Source organism: Mesocricetus auratus, unplaced genomic scaffold (assembly GCF_017639785.1).
Source record: "Mesocricetus auratus isolate SY011 unplaced genomic scaffold, BCM_Maur_2.0 Super-Scaffold_4256, whole genome shotgun sequence".
Classification (NCBI taxonomy): Eukaryota; Metazoa; Chordata; class Mammalia; order Rodentia; family Cricetidae; genus Mesocricetus; species Mesocricetus auratus.
Genome location: NW_024429182.1, coordinates 98027953 through 98051484, shown reverse-complemented (window position 1 = coordinate 98051484; position 23532 = coordinate 98027953). Strand labels below are relative to the sequence as shown.

The 23532-nt window shown below is 40.6% G+C and overlaps 1 protein-coding gene across 2 annotated transcripts in view; it reads left to right on the top strand.

The window, feature by feature from the left end:
- Window positions 1-23532, top strand: part of C2cd3 (C2 domain containing 3 centriole elongation regulator) — a 99984-nt gene that overhangs the window by 322 nt on the left and 76130 nt on the right. For both annotated transcript variants that reach the window (XM_040758050.1, XM_040758053.1), the window contains exons 2-5: window positions 2010-2279; window positions 6749-6906; window positions 17049-17272; window positions 17992-18239. In XM_040758050.1, coding sequence (XP_040613984.1) covers window positions 2010-2279; window positions 6749-6906; window positions 17049-17272; window positions 17992-18239 — 900 coding nt within the window. The remainder of the gene's footprint in view (window positions 1-2009; window positions 2280-6748; window positions 6907-17048; window positions 17273-17991; window positions 18240-23532) is intronic.

Below are 23532 nucleotides of genomic sequence, written 5' to 3'. Positions count from 1 at the left end.
CCGGATAAACAAAACAAAAGAGGACGGAACAGAGAATATCCAGAGGACTAGAAAGTTAAATGAGAGGATTTTTTCCCTAAAGAATGGAAGGAAATAGAGCCGATAAATGAGGCAGAGAGAGGATTAGTAGGTACGGATAGGAGAACAAATCTAAGGGTGTCTTTTTCTGCAAGGGCAAATGTGGTAGTAGGATTTGGAGTAGGGGGAAAGGATGTATCTTCCGAAGAGCCTGAGATGATGGAAGGGTGTGTGATATGGGACCTCGTTAAATCAGTAACCCAAACTGACCAGAATAGGGATTGTTAGCCACAGTGACAGCAGTTACACCAGGAACTCAGGGCAAATCATGAAACTGAAAATTAATTCTGTGGCTATCTTCAACGTGTCACATTGGGTGTTCCTGACTTTTGAAATTATAATTGTCTCTTAGTGAGAATAACGCTGTTGAGAACAGTGATGGTACCTTAGACCATCGGGTTAGGGACTGAACTGAAGCCACAGTGTGGAAAAAAATCTTGTGCTAGCTAGCTAAAGATCAGTTTTGAGGTAATGCCTTTCCTGCCAGGAATGATGGAGGTTCTGGGAAGAAAGATGTCCAGTGCTGGTGTTCCCTGTGTCTAACCAGACAAGCATTGGCTGATGAGAAGAAAGCCAAAGTAGGAATGCAAGAAGTATAGAATGGCCTTGCGATGGCATATGCATGCACAGGTACACTTAGTATATTCATGTGTATGCATATGCTTTTATATTTTGGGAGATTATTCTTGCCCTTTGTGGTGGATCTTTTCTCCACTATACACAGCTCAAATTATTTGTTTGGTTAAAAGAACTATTCCTATTGATTCCTGATCAGATAGATTTCAGTGTATTTTCTTCTTATGACGTATGATCACTCCCCAAGAAAAAAGTAAGAGAGGTAGAAAGGTGTATACATAGATGATTTTATTTGCTTGTTGAGACAGAATCTCTCTGTGGATCCCAGGCTTTGAACTTGTGATCCTCCTGCCACAGCCTCTCAAATATTTTTTTAAGTCTTCTCTAAATATTTCAGAAAAGGTACTGACTGAAAGGAAAGCCAGGGTTGTAATTAATTGTTTCATTTGCATTTTGATTCATCATCTTTTTGGATCTGATAAGAGTCAAAGTTAATAAATGTTATGAACCCGGAACTAAAAAATAGCTGCGATGTGATCTTGACAGCAAAGACAATTAAGATGGTCTTTGCTGAAATTCTAAGTTGTGTTGATTCACACTAATTTGTGTATCAGGAGAGCTACTGTTTCATGTTTAATGGCAGTCTTAAAATAAGAGTGAGATAAAGATAATACATCTTAACTGTGGATTTGCAACAGTATTTAACAAAACTTCCAACTACTGAGATTTAAACATTTGTCCAATTGAATAATTATGTTTTTCAAATAGTATCTTTCAATTAAAGCAAGTTTGGATTAGCATACCTTACAGGGACTGTTCCTTACTTGGAATAACCTGAATGCAACCTCATACTCTTGTTATCTAGCTTGTATAAGTGACCAAGTAGGCTGTTCTATGGCCTGTTTTTCTTTTTTCTTTTCTTTCTTTTTTTTTTTTGTTGTTTGTTTTTTTGAGACAGGATTTCTCTGTATTGTTTTGGAGCCTGTCCTGGAACTCGATCGGTAGACCAGGTTTGGTCTCGAACTCACAGAGATCCACCTGCCTCTGCCTCCCGAGTGCTGGGATTAAAGGCGTACGCCACCACCGCCCAGCTATGGCCTGTTTTTCTAGTTACTTCTCAGTATTAGAACAGGTAGGAAAATCCTTCTCTGTAGACACTAAGTAGCTTTGTTTATTTTTCGTTCAAAAGGCATATTATGGTGTGATGGTGCAGCCTGGCCTATGTAAGTGAATTCCAGACAAGCTAGGACTACCTAGTAAGATCCTGTCTCAAAAAAACAAAAACATAAACTGAAACAAACTAGTTTCCATAGTTGGTCTAGATTTTAACTCAGTTTTGTTGTATTTCTCCATAGGTTTAAGTGACATTTCGCCATCAACAAGCCTGCCACCTCTGGTTGAAGGGCAGTTACGCTGCTTTCTCAAACTTACTATTAATAAAGTCATATGGAAGATTGCAAAGCCTCCCACTTCTGTACTTGTCAGAGTAAGATGGTGGGGAGAAACATCAGATGGAACCCTTTTTTGTCCCAGGGATGCATTACAAACCGAACCAAAAGCTGTGCGAACAACTACCCGTTATGCTATTCGCTGTGGTCCAAAGCAGTTTACTTCGTATCTAACAGGTATGCTTTTGTTTTGTCGTCTTAACTGCAAAGCTAATATGAAACCTACATGCTATCAGCAGTCTGTTATTTCAGTAAAGGCTATCTTTAAACTGTCTCTCCTGCCAAGATCATATGGTCAATGATAAAGACTAGTATCTTTAGATTTGCCACTGTTTTTTAGTGTTTCACAATTCTGACCCTATTTCCTCTGCTAAGCATTATAGATAGAGTGTTTTAAAAGCCTTTTTGTTGAAGGAAAGTGAAAATACAGTGGAAGGATTAAGGTGAAGCCTCTGGGGAGTCCTAGAATGCATACATGAGGCCCTGTCGATTTGCTGTGGGCATTAGATTCATTTTCTAAATGGTGGGTTCGACGGCCAAGGAATTAAAAGTGACTAACCCAAGGTCAGTATAACTCTAGTGCTAATTTTAGGAAGACTCTTGGCTCCAGGATCACTAATATTTCTACTCTCTTATGCTACCTCAAAAGGTAGAGAGCTTGGAGCTGCAAAGATGACTCAAAGGTTAAAAGTACTGTCTGCTACCCGAGAAGAGGCTTGGGGCCTTCTGGCCTCCAAGGGGCTTCAGGCACAAAAGTGGTGCATAGACATACATGCTGGCAAACCCCCAGACACATACTTTGTTTTAAAGATAGAAGGTGTTGTGGCATAACCCTCTTGTAGACTTAAAAATTTGTTACTTGAATTGGTTTAATAAAACGCTGATTGACCAGTAGCCAGGCAGGAAGTATAGGTGGGGCAACCAAACTAAGGATGATGGGAAGGAGAAGGGCAGAGAGAGGAGAGGCCAGTCACATGGAAAGGATCAGACACACAAAATGGGATAGAGATAAAGGCCATGAGCCTCAGGGAAGCACACAGATTAATAGAAATAAGTTAAGTTGATAGAGCTAGTTAGTAATAAGCCTGAGCTATTGACTGAGCTTTTATAGTTAAGTCTCGGTGTGTTTATTTGGGAGTTGCTGGCAGGACAGAAATGTTGGTTTACAAGAAGGCTTGATAACACTTCATTGTTTCTTTTATGTCTTTTTTGCTTTACCCGTTAGTGTCCATAAACATTCTGAAACATACTTCAGTGGCCCTGGACCATTCTATCTTCACTATTTAATCAGAACGATTCAATTGGAATGAGTGACAGTGGGAATGTTAACAATACTGAATGATAGCACAGCAAAAATAAAGGATAAAGATGATAAATCTGTTAAGAATGAAGCGTTTTCTCCTTTAAGCAATATGTAGTAAAGTAACATGGTATAATGAACTTTAGAATTGGATAGAATTAAGCTTTAGCCCATTTTGATGACTTTAAGACTTACTGAACCTAGGAATGTTAGTTGACCTCTTTGATACTGTTTAACCCCCAACTTAGAGTTAGAAACACCTGTATCAGAGAATTGTAAAGAAAGCCAGGGGTGCTGGGTGTTGGTGGCGCACGCCTTTAATCCCAGCACTCGGGAGGCAAAGGTAGGCGGATCTCTGTGAGTTCGAGACCAGCCTGGTCTACAGAGCAAGTTCCAGGACAGCCTCCAAAGCCACAGAAAAACCCTGTCTTGAAAAACCAAAAAAAAAAAAAAAAAAAAAAAAAGAAAGCCAGGGGTTAGGGATTTAGCTCAGTGATAAGAGTGCCAGGAACAAGGCCTTGCGTTTGGTCCTCTGCTCCAGGGACAAAAAAAAAAAAAAAAAAAAAAAAAAAGCCAGTGAAGTGACTTGGTGTATAAAATCATCTACCGCCAAACCTGATGACCCCAGGAAGAGAGAATCAGCTACTGCAAGTTTTCTATGTTCTGTGATTGTTGGCATTTCGGGATGGGTCAGGACAGGATGGAACAGGAGTGGGTCAGGTATTTTGGCACTCGGGAGCCAAGGATACTGAGTGTTACACAGCTCAGGTGGAAAGGTATCCTGGAGCTCAGGAGCCAAGGACCACCACGGGTTGCAGTAAGCTTAGCAGCTTACAGCCTTGCCTCAGAGAAAGGCTTCCCCGGTGTATCTGCTCCGCTCCGGCAGTACAGGGTCTTCCAGCTGGGGATGTTCGCCCAGTGTAGAAGTTTTGCTCGGCAGGAGGTTTCTTGGGCGAAGTTGCTACAGTTCAGCTCTGCTCCTGGAGAGCAGAGAGTGTAACAACTCCGCTCGGCCAAGGGAAGGTTTCCCGGGCAAGTGTTACAGCCCTGCTCACTCTGCTCTGCTCTGCCCAGGGTTGCCTCTGCTTCCTCGCCACTGCAAAAGAAGATCTTCACCCAAAGCTCATCGAAGGGGCTTATTGGAAGGGAAGAATCCAGGAGAGTGGCTGCCCTCTGCCACAGTGGTAGAGGACAGCCGGGTAGCGTGAACAGACACAGGGTTTATATAGGGCTTCCAGGGTGGGGATTGGTCAGATTTTAGTGCTGAGCTCGAATTGGCTAGAGCTCTGCTCAGGGATTGATAAGTTTTCTGCACAGGGTTAGGGTCAGATTTGGCTCTGGTTTCAGAGCCAGAGTGTGTTTCTTTCTCTGGTCCTTTTGGCTCCAATTTTAGGGCCAGGGTGTATTTCTTTCACTGACTCTGATTCCAGGGACAAAGTGTGTTCTTTTGGCACAGGTTTCAGGGTCAGGGTACATTTCTTTAGTTTTGGTTGCAGGGCCAAAGTGTGTTTCTTTGGCTCTACTCAGGGTGTGTTTCTTTGACTGGCCCCTTTTCCCTACAGTGATGCACTGACACACACAACACTAAAATAAGTAAATAGAAATGTAATTTTTAAAAATGAATTATAGAGAATAATGGGGCTCATAGAATCTAGTTATTAGTAAGTAACCAATGCATGTTGGTCCATTTCTCTTATTCCTTATATGTTTATCATTTACAGCCTACACAGTACTTTTGATTGGTTTATATAATTTTTTGAGATCAGAGCCAGGAAAAGGGCTGTGGTATGTTAAGTAATTTGTTTAAAGTCATATAATTGTCATTGAGTTACTGCTATGTGGGAAGACACTGTCCTGTGTAATCTATATGCAGTATCCTCAGTTCCCCCACACAGATGTTAAGATGCCTATTTTGTAGATGGTTCCACCAAAACAGCTTATAACTATTAGAGCCAAGAAAAACCCACATGGATCTTCTCATTATAAGTCCTACATACTTTTCATTTAAATATTGGACAAACAGTAATAAGGAACCATTTCTCGGCTTTGATAAGAAAATATTCAGAATTTGACCTGTCTTGACATGATATTCCATTTGTGTACATATTATTCTCTTTCTATGAATTAAGATCCTGGAGGGATGAGGGATAGATTGTAGGATGCAGTTACCATGTTTATTTCTGTTTGTCTTGGTCTCAAGTGTTTTCAGTACCCCAATATTCCAAATATAACTTAGGAAAAACCAATTAGCTTCTGCACCGTCAAGACCAACCCCTATAGTCGTGCAATAGCAGCCCTTTCTCTAAGTCCAAACTGAAAGAATGAGAATGAAGTAGCTAAGAGCTGCGTTTAGGACCAGTGCTTGAGTTCCTGGCAAATACGTTTACTAGGTTTTTTGTTTGTTCGTTTGTTTGTTTGTTTTTGAGACAGGATCTCCCTATGTGGCTATGACTGGCGGGGAATTTACTGTATAGACTAGGCTGGCTTCCAACTCATAGAAATTGGTCGCTCTGTCTCTATCTCCATAATCCTGGCATTAAAGGTTTATGTACCTGGCTGAATAAATTCACTAGCACTCTTAAAGAGGGGTGTGTGTGTGTGTGTGTGTGTGTGTCTGTGTGTCTGTGTGTGTGTCTGTGTGTGTGTGTCTGTGTGTGTGTCTGTGTGTGTGTCTGTGTGTGTGTGTCTGTGTGTGTGTGTGTGTCTGTGTGTGTGTGTCTGTGTGTGTGTCTGTGTGTGTCTCTGTGTGTGTGTGTCTGTGTGTGTGTCTGTGTGTGTCTGTGTGTGTGTTTGTGTGTGTGTCTGTGTGTGTTTGTGTGTGTGTCTGTATGTGTGTGTGTGTGTGTGTGTGTGTGTGTGTGTGTAGGACAGCCACAGGTGTTGCTTCTCGGGTTCTGTCACTTTTGTGTGTGTGTCTGACCCAGGTCTCACTGTTGTGGCACTTGCTAGATTGACTGACTGGCAAATTCCAGGTATCTACCTGTCTCCACGGGATTGCAAGTTCATACCACCTTTTCTGACTTTTTTACGTGGATTTTGGGGACTGGGCTCAGATCCTTGATCTTGCAAGACAATCAGTTTCCCAGCCAATGAAAGTTGTTTTCTTATCACATACTTAATATGCTAAACATTTCATGTAACCCCCTTTGATATACAGTACTTGCCATTTCTCTGTAAAACTCTTGTTCTTTTGGTGTTGGGCTCACTCCTCCCCCTTCATATGGTATGATAAGTAAGTGCCTCGTTTGCTTCAAATTTAAAGTTCTTCATTGTATACCCTTTGACCTACTTCCAAAAACCAAAACAATGGAAACTATCTGAATATGTTGTAATTGTTTCTGATTAGATATGGCTGTGCTGGTGTTGGAAGTCATCACCAAGCTTGATCATCTTCCAGTTGGCAAAGTTCAGATCAGTGGACTCGCCCAGCTGTCTCCAACCCATCAAATCAATGGATGTTTTACCATTGTTTCACCAGCGTCTAAGAAACTTGGAGAACTTCAGGTAAGAATGTCCCAATTCTTTACTGTCCTGTTATAACTTTCCTCATTACTGTGACCAAATACCTGATATGAAGCAACTTAAGGGTTTGTTTTGATTCCTGATTTGAGGGTCCAGTCACTTGTAGGAAAGGCATGACAGCAGGAGCTTGAGACTACTTGCTCACATTTAGGAAGATCAGAAAGCAAAGATAGGACAGGAGCCTATACACCTCAAGCACCACTCCTCCGTGTTTCACTTCTATTAGCGAGGCCCCCCCACCTCCTAAAGGTTCCACAACTTTCCCAAACAGCCTCAACAGCTGGGGACCAAGTGTTCAAATACAGGAGCCTGTGGGGGACATTTCATGTCTGACCAGCCAGTGACAGCTGCAAAGAATGAAATCTGGGTGCAGAAGTTGAGTCTTCTGGATTGGATAGGTTTGGGATTCCTATGTCTCATGCAAAGTCCTGCCTGTGCCTTACTCATTCTTTACCCCAAGACTGCACTTGTCTTCCTTTCCCATACCTCTAAATCCAACATCAGTTGGCTTTCCCACTACCTGCTGCTATTCTTTGTACTGTATTGAATTCATAGGAGCATTAATTGTGTCATCATTGTTCTAGTGCAGTAACCAGAATTGTTTGGTGGAATCCCCATTTAGAGTCTAGACTCCCTAAAAGGTGAGACTATATTTTCTTCCTTTGTTCTCCCCCAGTTCCTAATATAGTGCCAAGAAACCTTTGTTTGACTCATGTAAGTGCTATCTTCAATATTGTCACTCATTGATCCAATTTGTATTTTTGATGCACTTTTATGTATCACCAATACAGAGATGAGACATGGCTCTCTCATGCAGTTTTCTAGAGCACAGTATGCCATGCTGGAGGTATGAGAGGGTGCTGTGAAGAACATAGGATTCCCTTTCTGAGGGGACTCTGGGAGAGCTTCAGAGTGAACACTTAACATTCACATTTTACAAATACCAAGTGATCAATGAATTCTTCCAGAAACCCTCACACTTCTTCCCGTAAGCAGCTTGAGGTAACCTGTGAAGATAGTTCGCTACTCTATTGACCCAGAAGGCCTAAAAAACGCAAATCACAAGGTTCAAATCTTCGTGTTAACTTTAGGAGCAAACTGCTCAGGCCATCAAGAGTATGCATGCCCAAAAAGCCACCGAGTAACTGGAAGATGTCACTTTAAAGAAGCAGTGTGTGCTGTTCCGGCAGTATAAAGGTAGAGTTGGTAGGGGCACCCAGGCCAGATGGTGGGGCTGGACACAGGGTCAGTGGCCCAAATAGAGTGCCGAGTGTTTGCTGCACATGCTTAAGAATGCAGAGAGTCATGCTGAACATAGGTTTAGATGCAGATCCTCTGGTCAGTGAACACATCCAGTGAACAAAGCACCTAAAATGCCAACAAATTTACAGAGTTCATGTCCAAATTAACCCATACATGAGCTCTCTGGCCAAATGGAGATGACCTTCACTGAAAAGGAACAAATTGTTCCAAAGCCACAAGAGGAGGTTGCATAGAAGAAAGAAATATCCCAGAAGAAGCTGAAGAAATAAAAACTTAAGGCACAGGAATAAATTCAGCATAAAATAAATGTAGACAAAAGTATAGAAAATTCAGTTGGTTTTACATCTTGCCAAATTTACCCTAAAGTTAATATAGAAAATGAAATAAATAGGAAAAGAAACCAAGAAAAAGTTGAGAAAGAACACTAACACTACCAGTTATAAGAATGCACCAGGGAAGCACACATGTCTCTATGTCAGTACAACGCAATAGCAACTAAGTGGAATAGCTCAAGGATTTGTCACTGGCTTTATGTCATTTTTATTTAGAAAGTAGTGCTACCTTCCACTGATGACTGTACGGTGAACTGAGGCTTGTTGACACATGTGTTTCTGCTGGGGTAGGATTTTGCAACAGGCCTGCAAGACACTAAACTTTGTTTCAAAAGCCATAAAGGCACCCAGCTTCATTTAGCTCAGTCTTACAGAAATACTCCCAAAAGTAGAAAAGCTCTGCGTTCTTGGGTTAGTTATGGCCGTGTCTTTTCAGTACTAGAGAAATGAAAACAGTTGTTCAACAGAATTAATTGTAGTGTGACGATTACAAGAGAAAATTAAGATGGTACTACATGTGTGCATATGATTGATGCTTAAGGAAAAATAAGGAACAATAATAGCCATAGGAAAATGGGATTCTACATGGCCTTTTATGGTGTTGAGTTGTTTTTTTTTTTTATGATCAGGATATAATCTGAAAATATGAAATCCACCCTTTTTAAAGTGTACAGTCAGTTCTTACTTTGCTTTGTTTTTTAAGTATAGTCACCAGATTACACAAGCTTTACTACTTTCTAATTCCAGGACATTTCTTTTATTCCAAAACCTGATAGTGTACTCACTATCATCCACTCTTCCATGATCTCCATTCCCAACCCCTGGCATATCAGCTTACTTTCTGTCCTTATATATTTCCTATTCCTGACATTTCAAATATATAGAATATTATGTACTCTTTTGAAACTGGCTCCTTTAACTTAGTATATGTTTTTAAGATTTAGACATGCCATAGTGTATATTCCTTTTTGTGGGTGAAACATTAGATTGTATAGATAGACTCCGTTTTGTTTATCTGTTTTTCAGTTAGTGGGCATTTGGATTTTAGCTTTTGTGAACATCTGTGTTTAAGTTCTTTGGTGAACATGTGCGTTCAGTTCCCTTTGGGCACACAAGTAGGCGTAGAATTGGTGGGTGATATGGTACTCTGTTTAACTTTTTGAGGAACTACCAGAGTCTTCCAAAGTAGCTGTACTATTTTTTGACCACATTTAAATGTAATTTATGTAATAAGATTTGTATTTTTAAATTTAAAGGTCATTGGGTTTGAATTTACAAAAAAAAATTTTAAATATGCATTGGTGTTTTGTCTGTGTGAGGGTTTCAGGTCCCTAGAACTGAACTTACAGACAGTTGTGAGCTGCCATGTAGGTGCTGGGAATTGAACCAGCCAGTGCTCTTAGGGCTGAGGCATCTCTCCAGCCCCTTGGATTGTTTGTAATAGAAGATTGAGAAACAAGTCAGATTCTGAAAGATAAGGAGTTTGGAAATAAGGAGCAATTACAGTGAAGTAGAAGCAACAATTAAAATTTCCTTTTTTCCAATGCTGGAAATATGGCTTAGTAGTTAAAAGTACTTGCTATTTTTCCAAAGGACCAGAATTCAGTTCCCAGCACCCATATTGGGCAGCTTTTATATAACTGCCCATAACTCTAGCTCTAGATCTAACACGTCTGACATCTACGGGAAACTGCATTCCCAATCACATAACCACACACACAGTTTTAAATAAAACAAATCTTTTTTTAAAGGAATTATGTAATTTTAAGTATTTTTAAAAATTCCTTTTTCCCAGATAAGCAACAGTGATGGAACGGCGTAGTATGATATAATGGACTTGAGTTTGAATTCCCAGAGCCGGTGTAAAAAGCCAGACATAGCTGCATACACCAGGACTGGGATGGAGAGTCAGGCAGATCCCAGCCAGTCTAGCTGAAATGGAGAGCACCAGGTTCAGTGATTGGCTCTCAAACGTGATTGAGGAAGACATTCCTAGGTCAGTCGTAGCCTCCACATTGCTGCCACATAGGCAGTTGTGCCTAGACATACTTGTACACACATGCTCAATCACAAGCAACTGGATGTGTACGATGAGAGAACTTGGTAACCAAAATAATTTTCCTGTTTGCTAGCTGCCATTTATAGTTGCTGAGCTTCAGTACCTCATTTGTAAATGGCTCTAAAGCATTGTTACCAACATAAATGAGAAGAAACTACAGAAACACTCTGTGTTCACTAGCCTACTGTAGCAGTACAGCAAACCACATGAATTCAAGAGGCGCTTATCACAGTGAGTAACAGGATTGAGACGTTTAATTAAGGCAAAAAAAGGGCTAGCATAATGCCCAGTGGTCCCCATCTAGTGTTTGAGCTACAGAAGCTTCTTATATCTTTAAAGAAAAATATGTGATAAAGCCTAAAATATGTAGGGCCCTGGTGTGTTCAAAGAAGAGAGCAATAGGAGATGGAAAATAAGATAATTGAGCCAGTAAGATTCTGAAGAGAATTTGATGGGGATACATTTTTTTCCAGTTTTTTGAGACAGGGTTTCTCTGTGTAGCTTTGGATCCTCTCCTGGAACTCATTCTGTTCTTGAACTCACAGAGATCCACCTGCCTCTGCTTCCCAATTAAAGGCGTACACCAGGGGCTAGAGAGATGGCTCAGAGGTTAAGAGCACTGACTGTTCTTCCAGAGGTCCTGAGTTCAATTCCCAGCAACCACATAGTTGCTCACAACCACCTTGAATGAGATCTTGTATCCTCTGCTAGCCTGCAGGCAGAATGCTGTATATACAATAAATAAATAAAATATTTTTTTTAAAAAGAGGCTACACCACCTTCAGGTTTGGTGATACATTCTTATCATGTGCACATGTAACATTACCATTCGTTTGACTTACATATGTAAATAGTGTTTATTTCACACAAATTCTACTGCATTTGGTGAGAGACCTTTTAAAAAATTTATCAATCTCAATAGGCTTTGGTTCTTTCTTGCTTATCTGTCTATATGACTTCATGTTATGGAACTGCCTTTACTTAATTTCAGTATTTTAAAATCTTAAATTTCAGTTCTCCTCTATTTATCCTATTTTTGTCATTCTACAGAATGGCTATAGTTTGTTTCATGATGGTATTGACATAATGGTTTTTACATCATACTTTGTCCATATATTATTATTCTTACATAATGAAGCATGTCTGTAATACAAATAATAAAAACCCAGAGACAGATATTGGGGTTCAAGCTGAAGATCAGAAAAACAAAGCAGCCAACCACTAGCTCTTACCTCTACCAAGACTGAGGCGATCTTGTCCTCAGCATGGCTGGAGACTGAATGCCAAAGAGTGAACCCTGAATATAGACTGAGACCTGAGCTCCTGTCTTATATTCCCCCTCTAGTGTTGGGATTAAAGGCATGCACCACCACCACCCAACCTCTATGACTAACTGGTATGCCTGCTGGGATTAAAGGTGTGTACTACCAGTGCCTGGTCTCTATGACTGTGACTGGCTTTGCATTCTGTTCTTCAGGCAAGCTTTATTATATCATAAACAATATATCACCCATACATGTCTGGTCCCATTTATTTTAAATTTCTTTGTATACATACATCTATATATGGTATAAAAATGGAATCAGGGCTGTTTTAGAAGAGGAAGGGGTCTAAGAGGAGGAGGAAGGGGAACAGGAGACTGTGGAGGGATAGTGTCATAAAGTACATGATATATTTGAGTTCAGATGTTATTATGAGGGCTATGGGGACAGCTCAGTGTATTCTGTGCAAGTATGAGTACCTGAGTTTAAATCCAAAGAAACCATGTAAAGCTGGCTTGGTAGTGCATGTCTATGATCAAAATGTTCCTACAGCAAGATGGAAGGCAGAGACAGGAGACTCATTCTGTTCCTAGAAGCTCATGGACCTGCTAACCTATCTGTGCACTGATGAGCAAGAGACTCTCCCAAACAAGGTGGAAGGCAAAAAACAGAACCCAAGATTGTCCTCTGACTTCAACACAGCACCATGGTACATCCATGCTTGCTCTCAAACACACAAGGCACACAAAGATTATTTAAAATGTCATTATGAAAACCATCACTTTGTACAATGAGTATATGCTCATTTGAAAAAGAAACATTCCACTTTTTTTATCTCTACTGTAAGAAAGACATCAGATTACAGAACCCACAGACATTAAAGGAATGCCACAAGCAACCATACACACTGCAATTTGACAACTTAAATGAAATAGTGTGATTCCTCCCAAACTGAACTATAAGAACTGAAGGAGGAGGAAGAAGAAGAGGAGGAGAAATAGTAGTCTGAATAGACTACTATTGTAACAATTGAACTTGTAGTTTCAGACCTAGATCACTTTATTAGCAAATTTTTCCAAACATTTAAGGGGAGAAAAAAAAATACTATCAATCTTAACTGTCTCTTGCAGAAAAACTGAAAAGGAGAAAAGACTATTCTGAGCATGTAACTCTTTGATACCAAAGCTAGAGAAGGAAAATATAAGAAAATTACAGAATAGTATCCCTCATGAACCTAGACCTCAAAATCCCCAAGAAAATATCAGCAAACTGGGGCCCGCACTGTACAGGAGAAATAGTCCTGTCCTGTCCCCAAGAGCTTACCCCAGGAATGCAAAGCTCTTTCAGTATTTACAAAGTACCCAGTGTGGTAAGACATCAATCATGGTGTGCTAGGTAGTAAAAAGTATGAACACTTGCAGCACCACAGTGGAAGACTCTGCAAAGCTTCTACACTAGATGATGGCATTATAGGAGAGTCTTAAAAACCATCATAAGTGAATGGTAGGGGTTGACAGCAAGGAGGGCATAACTACAAAAGGATAACACAAGGGTATTATATAAGATGATGAAACTGTTCCCTTTCTTGATTATGACACATATATATGTGTGTGTGTAATATATATGTATGAGATTATAGTTATACTATAAGGAAATTTTTAAAAAACTAACTAACTAATAGCCCCAGGTATAACAACAGAGTAGTATCACTCTGTTTCACATCAGGATGTGCTAGGAACTCCGTAACTGGATATATATCCTGACCAAGTCACTAGTCTATTCTGGTTCATTTTTGCCACATTAAAATGGGGACTGAGCATTGCTAGATCTTCTTATTTTTGAGAGAAACCAGAAATACAAATTTGTATAAGAAATACAACTTTTAAACCATTTCTTAATCATGGTTTAAATTCTGTGTTGCTTAGCATTATTATGAAGATTCTACGTTAGAAGCCACAGATAAAAGTAGAAAACTGTAGGCAATTTAGTACCAAAGAGATCCTGAGTCATTGCTAGAAGGCAGATGAGCCTCCTTAATGTTTCTCTGTTATACATGGGAGACGCATATGGTATATTTATGGTATATGTGGATGGTGTGGGCTTCAGGAGAGGATGATATATTTAGATGGCTGAATGTGGTCTGGAGATAGAGCAACAGCATCAACAAATACTGTTAGTTCCCTTATCCTGACAAATGAAAATTGTTTTCATTGGAGACAACTTTGGGGGCATGAAGACATTTTAAGGAAGAAATCTCCAATTTAAAAAGTAAGATAGTTGAGACTGGGGAAGTGGCTCAGCAGTTAAGAGCACCGGCTACTCTTCCAAGGGTCCTTAGTTCAATTCCCAGCAACCACGTGGTGGCTCAAAACCATCTGTAATGAGCTCTGGTGCTCTCTTTTAGCCTGCACGCATGCATGCAGACAGGACATTATACAAAATCAAAAAATAAGTAAATAAATGAATAATTAAAATTTAACTTTATAAAGAAAGGTAAAATAGTTTGTATAACAGAAAATCTGACTGGGAATATAGCATGTACTTAGCATGCATAAGGACCTAGGTTCAGCTCCCAACATGAGAGAGAGGCAAGCAGACAGAGACACTGGCAGAGAAGTGAACACAGAGAATGTAATTGGGGAGGGGCATAGTGAGATGGGCAGGAGTGAAGAAAGTATGGATGATTACAAGACTGCATTAGGGACACTGAGAAGCAGAGGGTAGCAGAGGGTTTAGGAGGCAAGCCGAGCGGGTAACCAGCTGATTGGCTAATCTGTTTTATGCATCCAAAGTTAGATGTGTTTCCTTAGTCTGCAATGTTTTATTTACCTCAGCCCTACTCAGCTGCATCTGGCTTCATGCCTGGTATTTTCTGCTTAGTCATTTGTGTTCCACCCCTGGAAGCTGTCCCTGTACTCCTTCCTCGCCTCTTCCCTGAGTTTGGCTCTCTCCCGAGGGTTCCCACATCACCCAGTACACATTCTTACCTGAGCAGTTATGTTTGGTTTTTAGTTTATTTAGGTTTCCCTGTAAAGTCCATGATCTTCTGGGACAGAGTCTGTGTTTTAGTCATCCCTCTGCCCCAGGCAGTTAGCATAGAGCTGGTATCAAATGTATTAACAGATGAGTTAGGCCAGCCCTGAGTTTGAATGTAAGGAGGCTACAGAAAATGCAAGCTCTTTCTCTGAGCCTTTCTCCACCATTGAAAGTCATAGCAGGCAGGCATCTAAAGTGGATATTACTGCTTCAAATCTACTTAGGAAGAAACAAGCCTCACCAGCCAATCAACTGGTCCAAATTAAGGGCAGGGGTATACTTTTATTCCATTGCCTCCTATGCTCATAAAATGCAGTGGCAGTCTTTGGCAAGTGATAAATAACCCAGACAGCCAGGATTGTGGGTGACACGATTGCAGTGATCACTGCACATAGTATTCATCTCACTGCAATTCTGGTGTTTGTCTTATAGGAAAGTTTTGATGATGAGCAGATTTGAAGGGTTTTAGTTCTTGGTTCATGGTCAGAATTCTCAGTAAGATCTAGGTTTGGTTTTTCTGAGTTTATGGATTGACAGTTTCTCTACACAAAATATGGACCTTTTCAAAGATTTTTGTGTTGGGTCAGTCATCATTATTTGATTGTCTAAACAGTTTCTCCTCTTTCTGTCACTGAAACTAAACTTTTAAAAACTGTTAATTTTTTTTCTTCCTAGGTATAATCTTTAATTTTATTTTATTCCCCCAGTAGGGTTTTTTGTTTGTTTGGTTGGTTGGTTTTGGTTTTGGTTTTTCAAGACAGGGTTTCTCTGTGTTGCTTTGGATCCTGTCCTGGAACTCACTCTATAGACCAGGCCGGCCTCAAGAGTGCTGGGATTAAAGGCATGCGCCACCAACATCTGGCTTGAAGAACGTTGTTAATATTATACTTCAACTCCCAGGAATGAGATTATAGGCAACTTTGCCTTTTCTTTTGAGAACAGGTCTTGCTGTGTAAGTCCCACAAATTCAAGGCTCAAAATATTCCCCTGCCTTGAACCCCCACAGAGCTGGCCTCCACTCAAGAGGTTGTCTCAGCCAGCAGAAACTTAGTTTTTCCTGTCAGTGTTTTCCACATTTTTATGTACAGCATGACAGTAGGGACTTTTTTGTGCCAAGCAATAAACAATAAGAATGTGAGCAGAGGCCGTGTGGTGGTGGTGCACGCCTTTAATCCCAGCACTTGGGAGGCAGAGGCAGGCGGATCTCTGTGAGTTCGAGGCCAGGCTGGGCCGACAGCCTCCAAAACAATACAGAGAAACCCTGTCTCGTAAAAAAACAAAACAAAAAAAAAAAGAATGTGAGCAGATTCCATGTCATTCCTTTATTAGAGCCTGAGACATGTTGGATGTCAGAAACCATGCATGATTCTGTGGTAATCAGCCTAGAGAAAACTAAAACATGTGGTTCGTCCCCTCAAGGGATTTATAATATATTAGTGTGATAAGTAAATGATGCAAATACATTCTCCAAACCTTGGCTCTTTCTGGCGATAGGCTCCCTCCAGGTAGCCTAGACTGGCTTGGAAATCATAATTCTCCTGCCCTTATCCTCTTAAGTGCTGGCATTACTAGGCACATACCACCACATCTGGGTCTCTGCTTTTTTTCCCTTAACTTTATAGTTATGATAGTATAAATTCTGACAGTTGTGTCATGACTGAAGTGGTCTGAATGGGGAATGGCCTATAGTAAAGTATTCTGTGAGTAGGGATTATGTTGGTAAGTAGACAGAGTAAGAAGAATCATTAGAAGGCAGTGACCTTGACATCTTTCCCTGGACATAGAGAACCAAGGCTGGAATAAACAAAGGTGCAAAGCAGTGACTGTCTGGCACTTCCAGGGAACCCTAGGTAATTATCTGTCTCAGACAGAGGGATGAAGGAGCCCTGGAAGCATAGTGAGAAAGGTTCTTTTTTTTTTTTTTTTTTTTTTTTTTGGGTTTTTTCGAGACAGGGTTTCTCTGTGGCTTTGGAGGCTGTCCTGGAACTCACTCTGTAGACCAGGCTGACCTCGAACTCACAGAGATCCGCCTGCCTCTGCCTCCCGAGTGCTGGGATTAAAGGTGTGCGCCACCAACGCCCAGCGAGAGAGGTTCTTAAAGTAGGCAGAAAGCTATACCTACTCTTGTGAGGAATGGGTGAAGAAATTTTGGTTTGTTTCATGTTCTTTCAGGTCTTACTTGCTCTGGAGCCTCTCTCAGAAACTTACGACAGCTACAAGCCTCTTCCAACCACTGACATGACAGAAAATGTGCTTTTATCTGAGCAAGGACCCGGAGAGAATATTGAATCCAGTAACACTCATTCTATGATTCCATCAAAGTCTTATGGGGCACCTACCATCAAAACTGATGGAAAAGAATTAGCAGGCAACAGCAGTAGGTCAACCACACCCAGGTAATGCTCACATCTCCAAGTCTCTGCATCTGCTCACTCTCACTGTCCACATGACATCTGTCATTTGTGGTAGGTTGGACAACTGAACAGAGAAACGCAGTCAGTCATTGAGCAGATAGCTCTTAAGCACCCTCTGCTGACCTAGTTGGATACCAGACACTAGCACAGAAATAAACAAGACACAATTCCTGGGTCTGAAGACGTAGCTTGGTGGTAGATGCAGGCTTAGTGTAATTGGCCCCAAGCCAATTACAGCAGTCACAAAACCCCCACAAGTCCTGTTTTTAAGAACTGCTCACAGTCCAGTAGAGAAATCAATGTACACATATGACTAAAAAGTTTACAGATGCCATAATACATGTCTGTGAGGGGAAAGGGCATTATTTTGTAAATAGAATGGAGTATGAGAAACAGATTTTTGTCTTAAGTAAGTACTTGGGAAGTGATCTGCATTGTATCTGACTGTGTAGACACAATATACTCCCTTTTCCTGTATACTGACCTCTTGTTTGGTGTCACTTAAGGTATAACCCACAACTGTGGTAAAGATCTATATTCCTTTACTTGAGGAGATTAAAAGCAGATATACAAAGTCACACTCTGCAAAAAGCCACCTCCTAAAGCCCCAGCTACAGTGCCCCCACTGATCCTCCCAGCTCTGACAAGGTGGGACATTCCCAGGACAAGGTATGAGCTGCTGGCATCTTTCTTTCTAACAGGGGGAAGGACCACTTGTACTTTGCCGAGAACCCTGATGCAGTAAAGAGTTCTTTGTGTGGACTACAGCATCACCTTAATTCAGGGCCGAGTTTAGAGACTGTATCACTGAGAGGCAAAGCCCCACAGAAGCAGATGTCCCTCCTCAACAGTTCCGAATTTCAGCCACAAATTAGTACAGTCGCCAAGAGTCACAGTGACTCCTGCATCCTGTCTTCAAACAACCCCCCTACGAAGGACCTTCTTTCAGGTATGTGTCTGTGGCCTAAGACTGCACTGCATTCATTGGGATTGTGCAGCCCACAGAGGGAAGCAAGACTTCTCTATGAACTAAATATCCATGGAAGTGTGAGACTTGCTGTCATCCAAAGTCTCATGTAAAGGCAGCTCTACTAACCTGCTAGGTGACTACTCTTTAGATGTTTTACTTTAAATTAGTACATGACAATTGTAGTGTTTGTGGTATTTCAGTACACATATACAGTGAGTAACGATCATATCAGGGGACATCTATCATCTCAGACATTATCATTTGTGTTAGAAACATTTAAAATGTTCTTTATGGAGTTGGTAAGATGCCCAGCTTCTCCCGCCAAGCCTTGCTGAGCTGAGTTTGATCCCCATGACCCACATAGTGAAAGAAAGAATTGACTCCTGCAAGTTGTCCTCTGACCTCCACAAATACACAGGCAGCATGTACCCACTTCCCACCCCACTGCATGCAAGCACACATAATTTTAAAAATGTCAAATGTCCTATTTTGCAGCATTCAATTGTCAGCCACAGTTACCCTATGATGCTATAGAACACTGGAAGTTATTCCTTCTTATCAGCTGCACCCCTGTCCCCACTGGACATTCCCTTCCTACCCTCCCACCGCCCTTCCCCGTTTTTGGTAACCTCTATTGTAGTGTGTTTAGGGATCAACTTTCAGGCTTCCACAAATAAATGAGATGATAGGATATTTGTCTTTCTGTGATTTACTTTATTTCCCTTAATGATGTCCTCCAGGGACACATTATTCATTCATGTGCACCTGAGAACTTGTAAATTAGATTCTTACATTGCAAGTTTAGGTTAGAGGATAAAATTTTTCTTATAGAAATGTATTAGTCCTTATCTGTCCCCAAATAATATAAGGCAGCTAGAGTAGTACCAAATTTCATTTCACACTCTAAAAACTGTTATTCTTCATGGGGACATTTAGTGTGCAGGTAATCTTCATTGCTTATGACTGGGAGTTAAATTTGATTGTAGTATTTACAATCCTACAGAATACACAGAAGTAGAAGGCAGAAAGTGTGCTCATTTATATGTTACTTTTCTCAGTGCTATGGTCAAGTGTTCCTAACAAAGTTTATTTTGGATTATGGTTTAAGAAGGAACGCTATCCATGATGGTGGTAGGAGCATGAGGTAGCAGATTGCATTGGGTCCTGCAACAGGAAGTGAGGCCAAGGCTATAGAAGTTCAAGACCTGCCCTTAGTGGGACACTTTGTCCAGCAAGGCTCTATTTCCAAGTTCCACAACCTTCCAAAACACTGCCACCAAGCCTGGGGAAGACATTCACATTCAAACCACAATAAAAGGCAAATGGAGCAGTCTGTATTATCTCAGGTCAGGGAGGGTATGCAGTTAACTTTGTTATTTCTGTAACATCAGGAGCATGACAGGAATGTGTAACCACTCCCATTAATAACATTTCCAAAGTAGTTATATGTACCATTTGTAAAAATGTTTTGTAAATAACTACTTAGATACATATTTTATATTATTAGGGACATGTGACTTGTATATTTTGCAATGATAGAAATCAGACCCAGGGCCTTCTGCATACATAACATGTACTCTACTATTGAGCTATGTTGTTCATATCTTTTATCTGAAATGCCTAATGAATCCCTGTTTTTAAAAATATACTCTAGGGCTGGGCTGGGTGGTGGTGGCACACACCTTTAATCCCAGTACTTGGGAGGCAGAGGCAGCAGGTATTTATGAGTTCAAGGCCAGCCTACCTACTGAGTCAGTTCCAGAACAGCCAGGGCTACACAGAGAAACCCTGTCTCAAAAAAACAAAAACAAAATATATACTGTAGAGCTAGGGCTCAGCAGGTAAAAGCATTTGCCATGAAAGCCTGGAGACTTGAGTTCAATCCCTGGAACCCACATAAAGATAGAAGGAGACAACTAAGTCTGCACTTACCACCACGTGTATACACACATTAACAATAATACAATTATACACACACACATATGCTTTAAGATTATAAGCCATTAATTTTAATCTTTTAACTTAAAGAGTCCATTTTCAAGGAAGAAAACTGTCCACTACACTTAGTGCTTAATCTGCTTCTACCTGTACTCTTGTCGGGACTTGTACACCAGACTTTGAGAAAGGCGTTTGTTTGTTCATTAAGTAGTCATTATCCAACACCTATCAAATGTCTGGTGCTCTTCTATGTGTCACGGATGTAGCAGTTTAAGTTTTTCTTTAAAAAGAGCCTGTCTTAGGAATCTGCTATTCTAAATGGGTAGGCAAACTGAATAAATAAATATTATATGTTAGATGATAGTAATGGCATTGGAGGTTAATTAAGCAAGGGAGATTAGAGGGGAGGATGCTAGTTATGCATACATTGCCAAAATATCTCATTAAGAAAGTAACAAATGGGGCTGGAGAGGAGGCTCAGAGGTTAAGAGCACTGGCTGCTCTTCCAGAGGTCCTGAGTTCAATTCTCAGCAGCCACATGGCGGCTCATAACCATCTATAATGAGATCTGATGCCCTCTTCTAGCCTGCAGGCAGAACACTGTATGAAGAAAAGAAGGAAGAAAGAAAGGAAGCAAGGGAGGAAGGAAGGAAGCAAGGAAGGAAGGAAGGAAGGAAACAATCTAAAGCATCACTAAGTTACATATTCACTTCTTGCCAAGTGATTTACACACAGAATTTTATCACATGAGGTAGAGATGATTAACCTTACTTAAAAAAATTTACATGTATTTATTTGTGTTTGAGAGTGTGATTTGTGAGTGCAGGCACATGTATGCTATGGCGCAACTTGTAACAGTTGGTTCTGTCCTTCAACCATGTTGGTTCTGAGGATCAAATTCAGATTGTTAGGTAGTGCAGCAGGCAGCTTTTCCCACTGGGCCATCTCACTGGTCCTGCTAACCTCTTTTTAAAATGAAGACATGAACTAATAGTTAAAGAGCTCCTGCCCTGTCAAAAATGGCAGCCTCCTCTCATGTTCAATTCATTACTGTCTTAGACATTAAGGCTAAGGCCCTCTCTGCTTCATCTTACTATAGGTTATCTATAGGTTATTATCCATGTAGACCTATGTACATCTTTTTACATTACTATGATGAACAACTATCTAAGCCAAGCAAATTTTGCCAGGCACAATCCATGGCATGAATTTCTAGTATGTACCTTTCCATAGGAGGTGCTAGGATACATGGATTTAAAGATGAAATAAAGCCAGGCGGTGGTGGCTCATACCTTTGATCCCAGCATTCAGGAGGCAGAGGCAGCCTGATCTACATAGTGAGTTCCAGTACAACCAGAGATAAATAGTGAGACCCAGTCTGGGAGAAGAAGAGGAGGAGGAAAGTAGAAGAAAAAAGACAAGTGTGACTCAATGTGATAGTCCAGTATACAGTGATAACAGAGGAACCCTTCAGAAGGTTGTGAATTCACTGCTGCAACTGCAAATGGCCAGGAATGAATTGGATGGCCTCCTGATAGTCCTCTTCCATATTTGATTCAATGATCAAATGTACAGTTGGATGTGATTTTTTTAAAATAGGGCTTCATGGCCCAGGCTGGCCTCAGACTTACTATGTAGATAAGAATGATCTTGAACTCCCTGTCCCACCTTCCACGTGCTTGGATTCTAGACTTGTGTCACCACACCTGGCATGGATATGATCTTTAAAAGTTCCTTCCAGCCATAAGCTTTTGGGAGACTAAATGTCAAAAGACTTCAATAGATCTCTAGTTGATGTTGGTGCAGAGCTGAGTCACTCAGCCAGCTAGGGTTTCTGAAACACCAGCTACACATTGTACCTAAGAGAGCTTGACTTTAGAATGAATCAAAGGGACTTGGGGAAAAAAGCCAAAAGCTATATATAATCCTTTAACACAGTGGTTCTTGCCTTGCTAATACTGGGGTCCTTTATCCAGTTCCTCATGTTGTCTACTCCATAACTGTAATTTTGTTACTGTTATGAATCATAATGTAAATATCTGTGTTTCCTGGCGGTCTTAGGTGACCTCTATGGGTGACCCCCCAAAGTTATCATGACCCACAGGTTGAGACCTGCTACTTTAACAGGTCTGTGCCCATGGCACCTAGGAAATAAATGCAGGAAACATTGTCCTGAACGCACCTGAGTACCATTTCAGTGTGGGAAAGAGCTCTCAAGCTGAAGTGCAGGAAGGTGTTGTAACCGGCTTCTTGAGAATCCAAGACATTTCTGTTGTGAAGCTGGAAGCTTTGAGATCATTTTTCAGAGGATGGCTTTTCCACAGTGAAGCCAATTGGAGGCCAATGTGTGAAGAACTTGAGCTGTGATTCCTCTTCCTTGTCTTCCTCAATATTTATTTCCTTTTTACAACCTGCCTTGGAAAAGTATGTAGGTAACAACTGCCATCCAGGTATCCATGACTGAGTGAATTATTCTTGAAATGTTGGCATTGAAAGAGAAATTTTTATTCTCACAGAAGAAAAATAAGCTCAATTCAAGTATCAGAAAGCAAAAAAAAAGGGTGAAATTGGGAAAAAAAATCAAAAACTATATGGATACAATAAGATATTAATAGTAATAACTAATGAAATAATTATGATGTGGTATATTAAAGTTGTCAGTACCACTGTTCTTGTGTGTTGGGACCTTTATTAGGTAAAGTGAGGGTTACTTGTAATACAACAGCTTGAAATATTACAATGGTAAATCGTTAGTTTTGAAATGAAACAGCAATTGTGAGACTCAAAAGCAGGTAGAATATGGAGTGTAGCCAGCAGTAGACAAAGGGGTGATTTATGTCCAGGACACAGTAGAGTGGATTAAGATTTCATCACACTAGTCAGAATAGCTCAACTTAAAACTTAGGGAGTATACATTCTCCATTTAATGTTTTTGGCTGAAATTGCAGAAAGTGAAACCAACGACAAGGGGCACTTACAGTACAATATAGGTGTCATATGTGCATCTTGCACAAGTTACTTATCATTGCAGACAAATGTTAAGAGGATCCAGTGAGTTGATATACACAAAATAGTGGGAGTGATGCCTGACACATGTTAGAACTTAATAAATGCTCATCACTATTGTTACTGCTGTTATTACCTAAGGGATGGGCAACTTTTACTTATAAAAAAAATCACAAGCCTTGGGTTTCATCTGTTTTCCATTATCCTGCTGTGAGACCTTAGATGAGTCATGGACTTCATTTTGGCATTCTTTATTCATAAAAGTATAAATTTAGGACAGAGTGTTATAGCTCTGACTGGTTTTCAGAAGTTTAGCTAGCACAGTTGC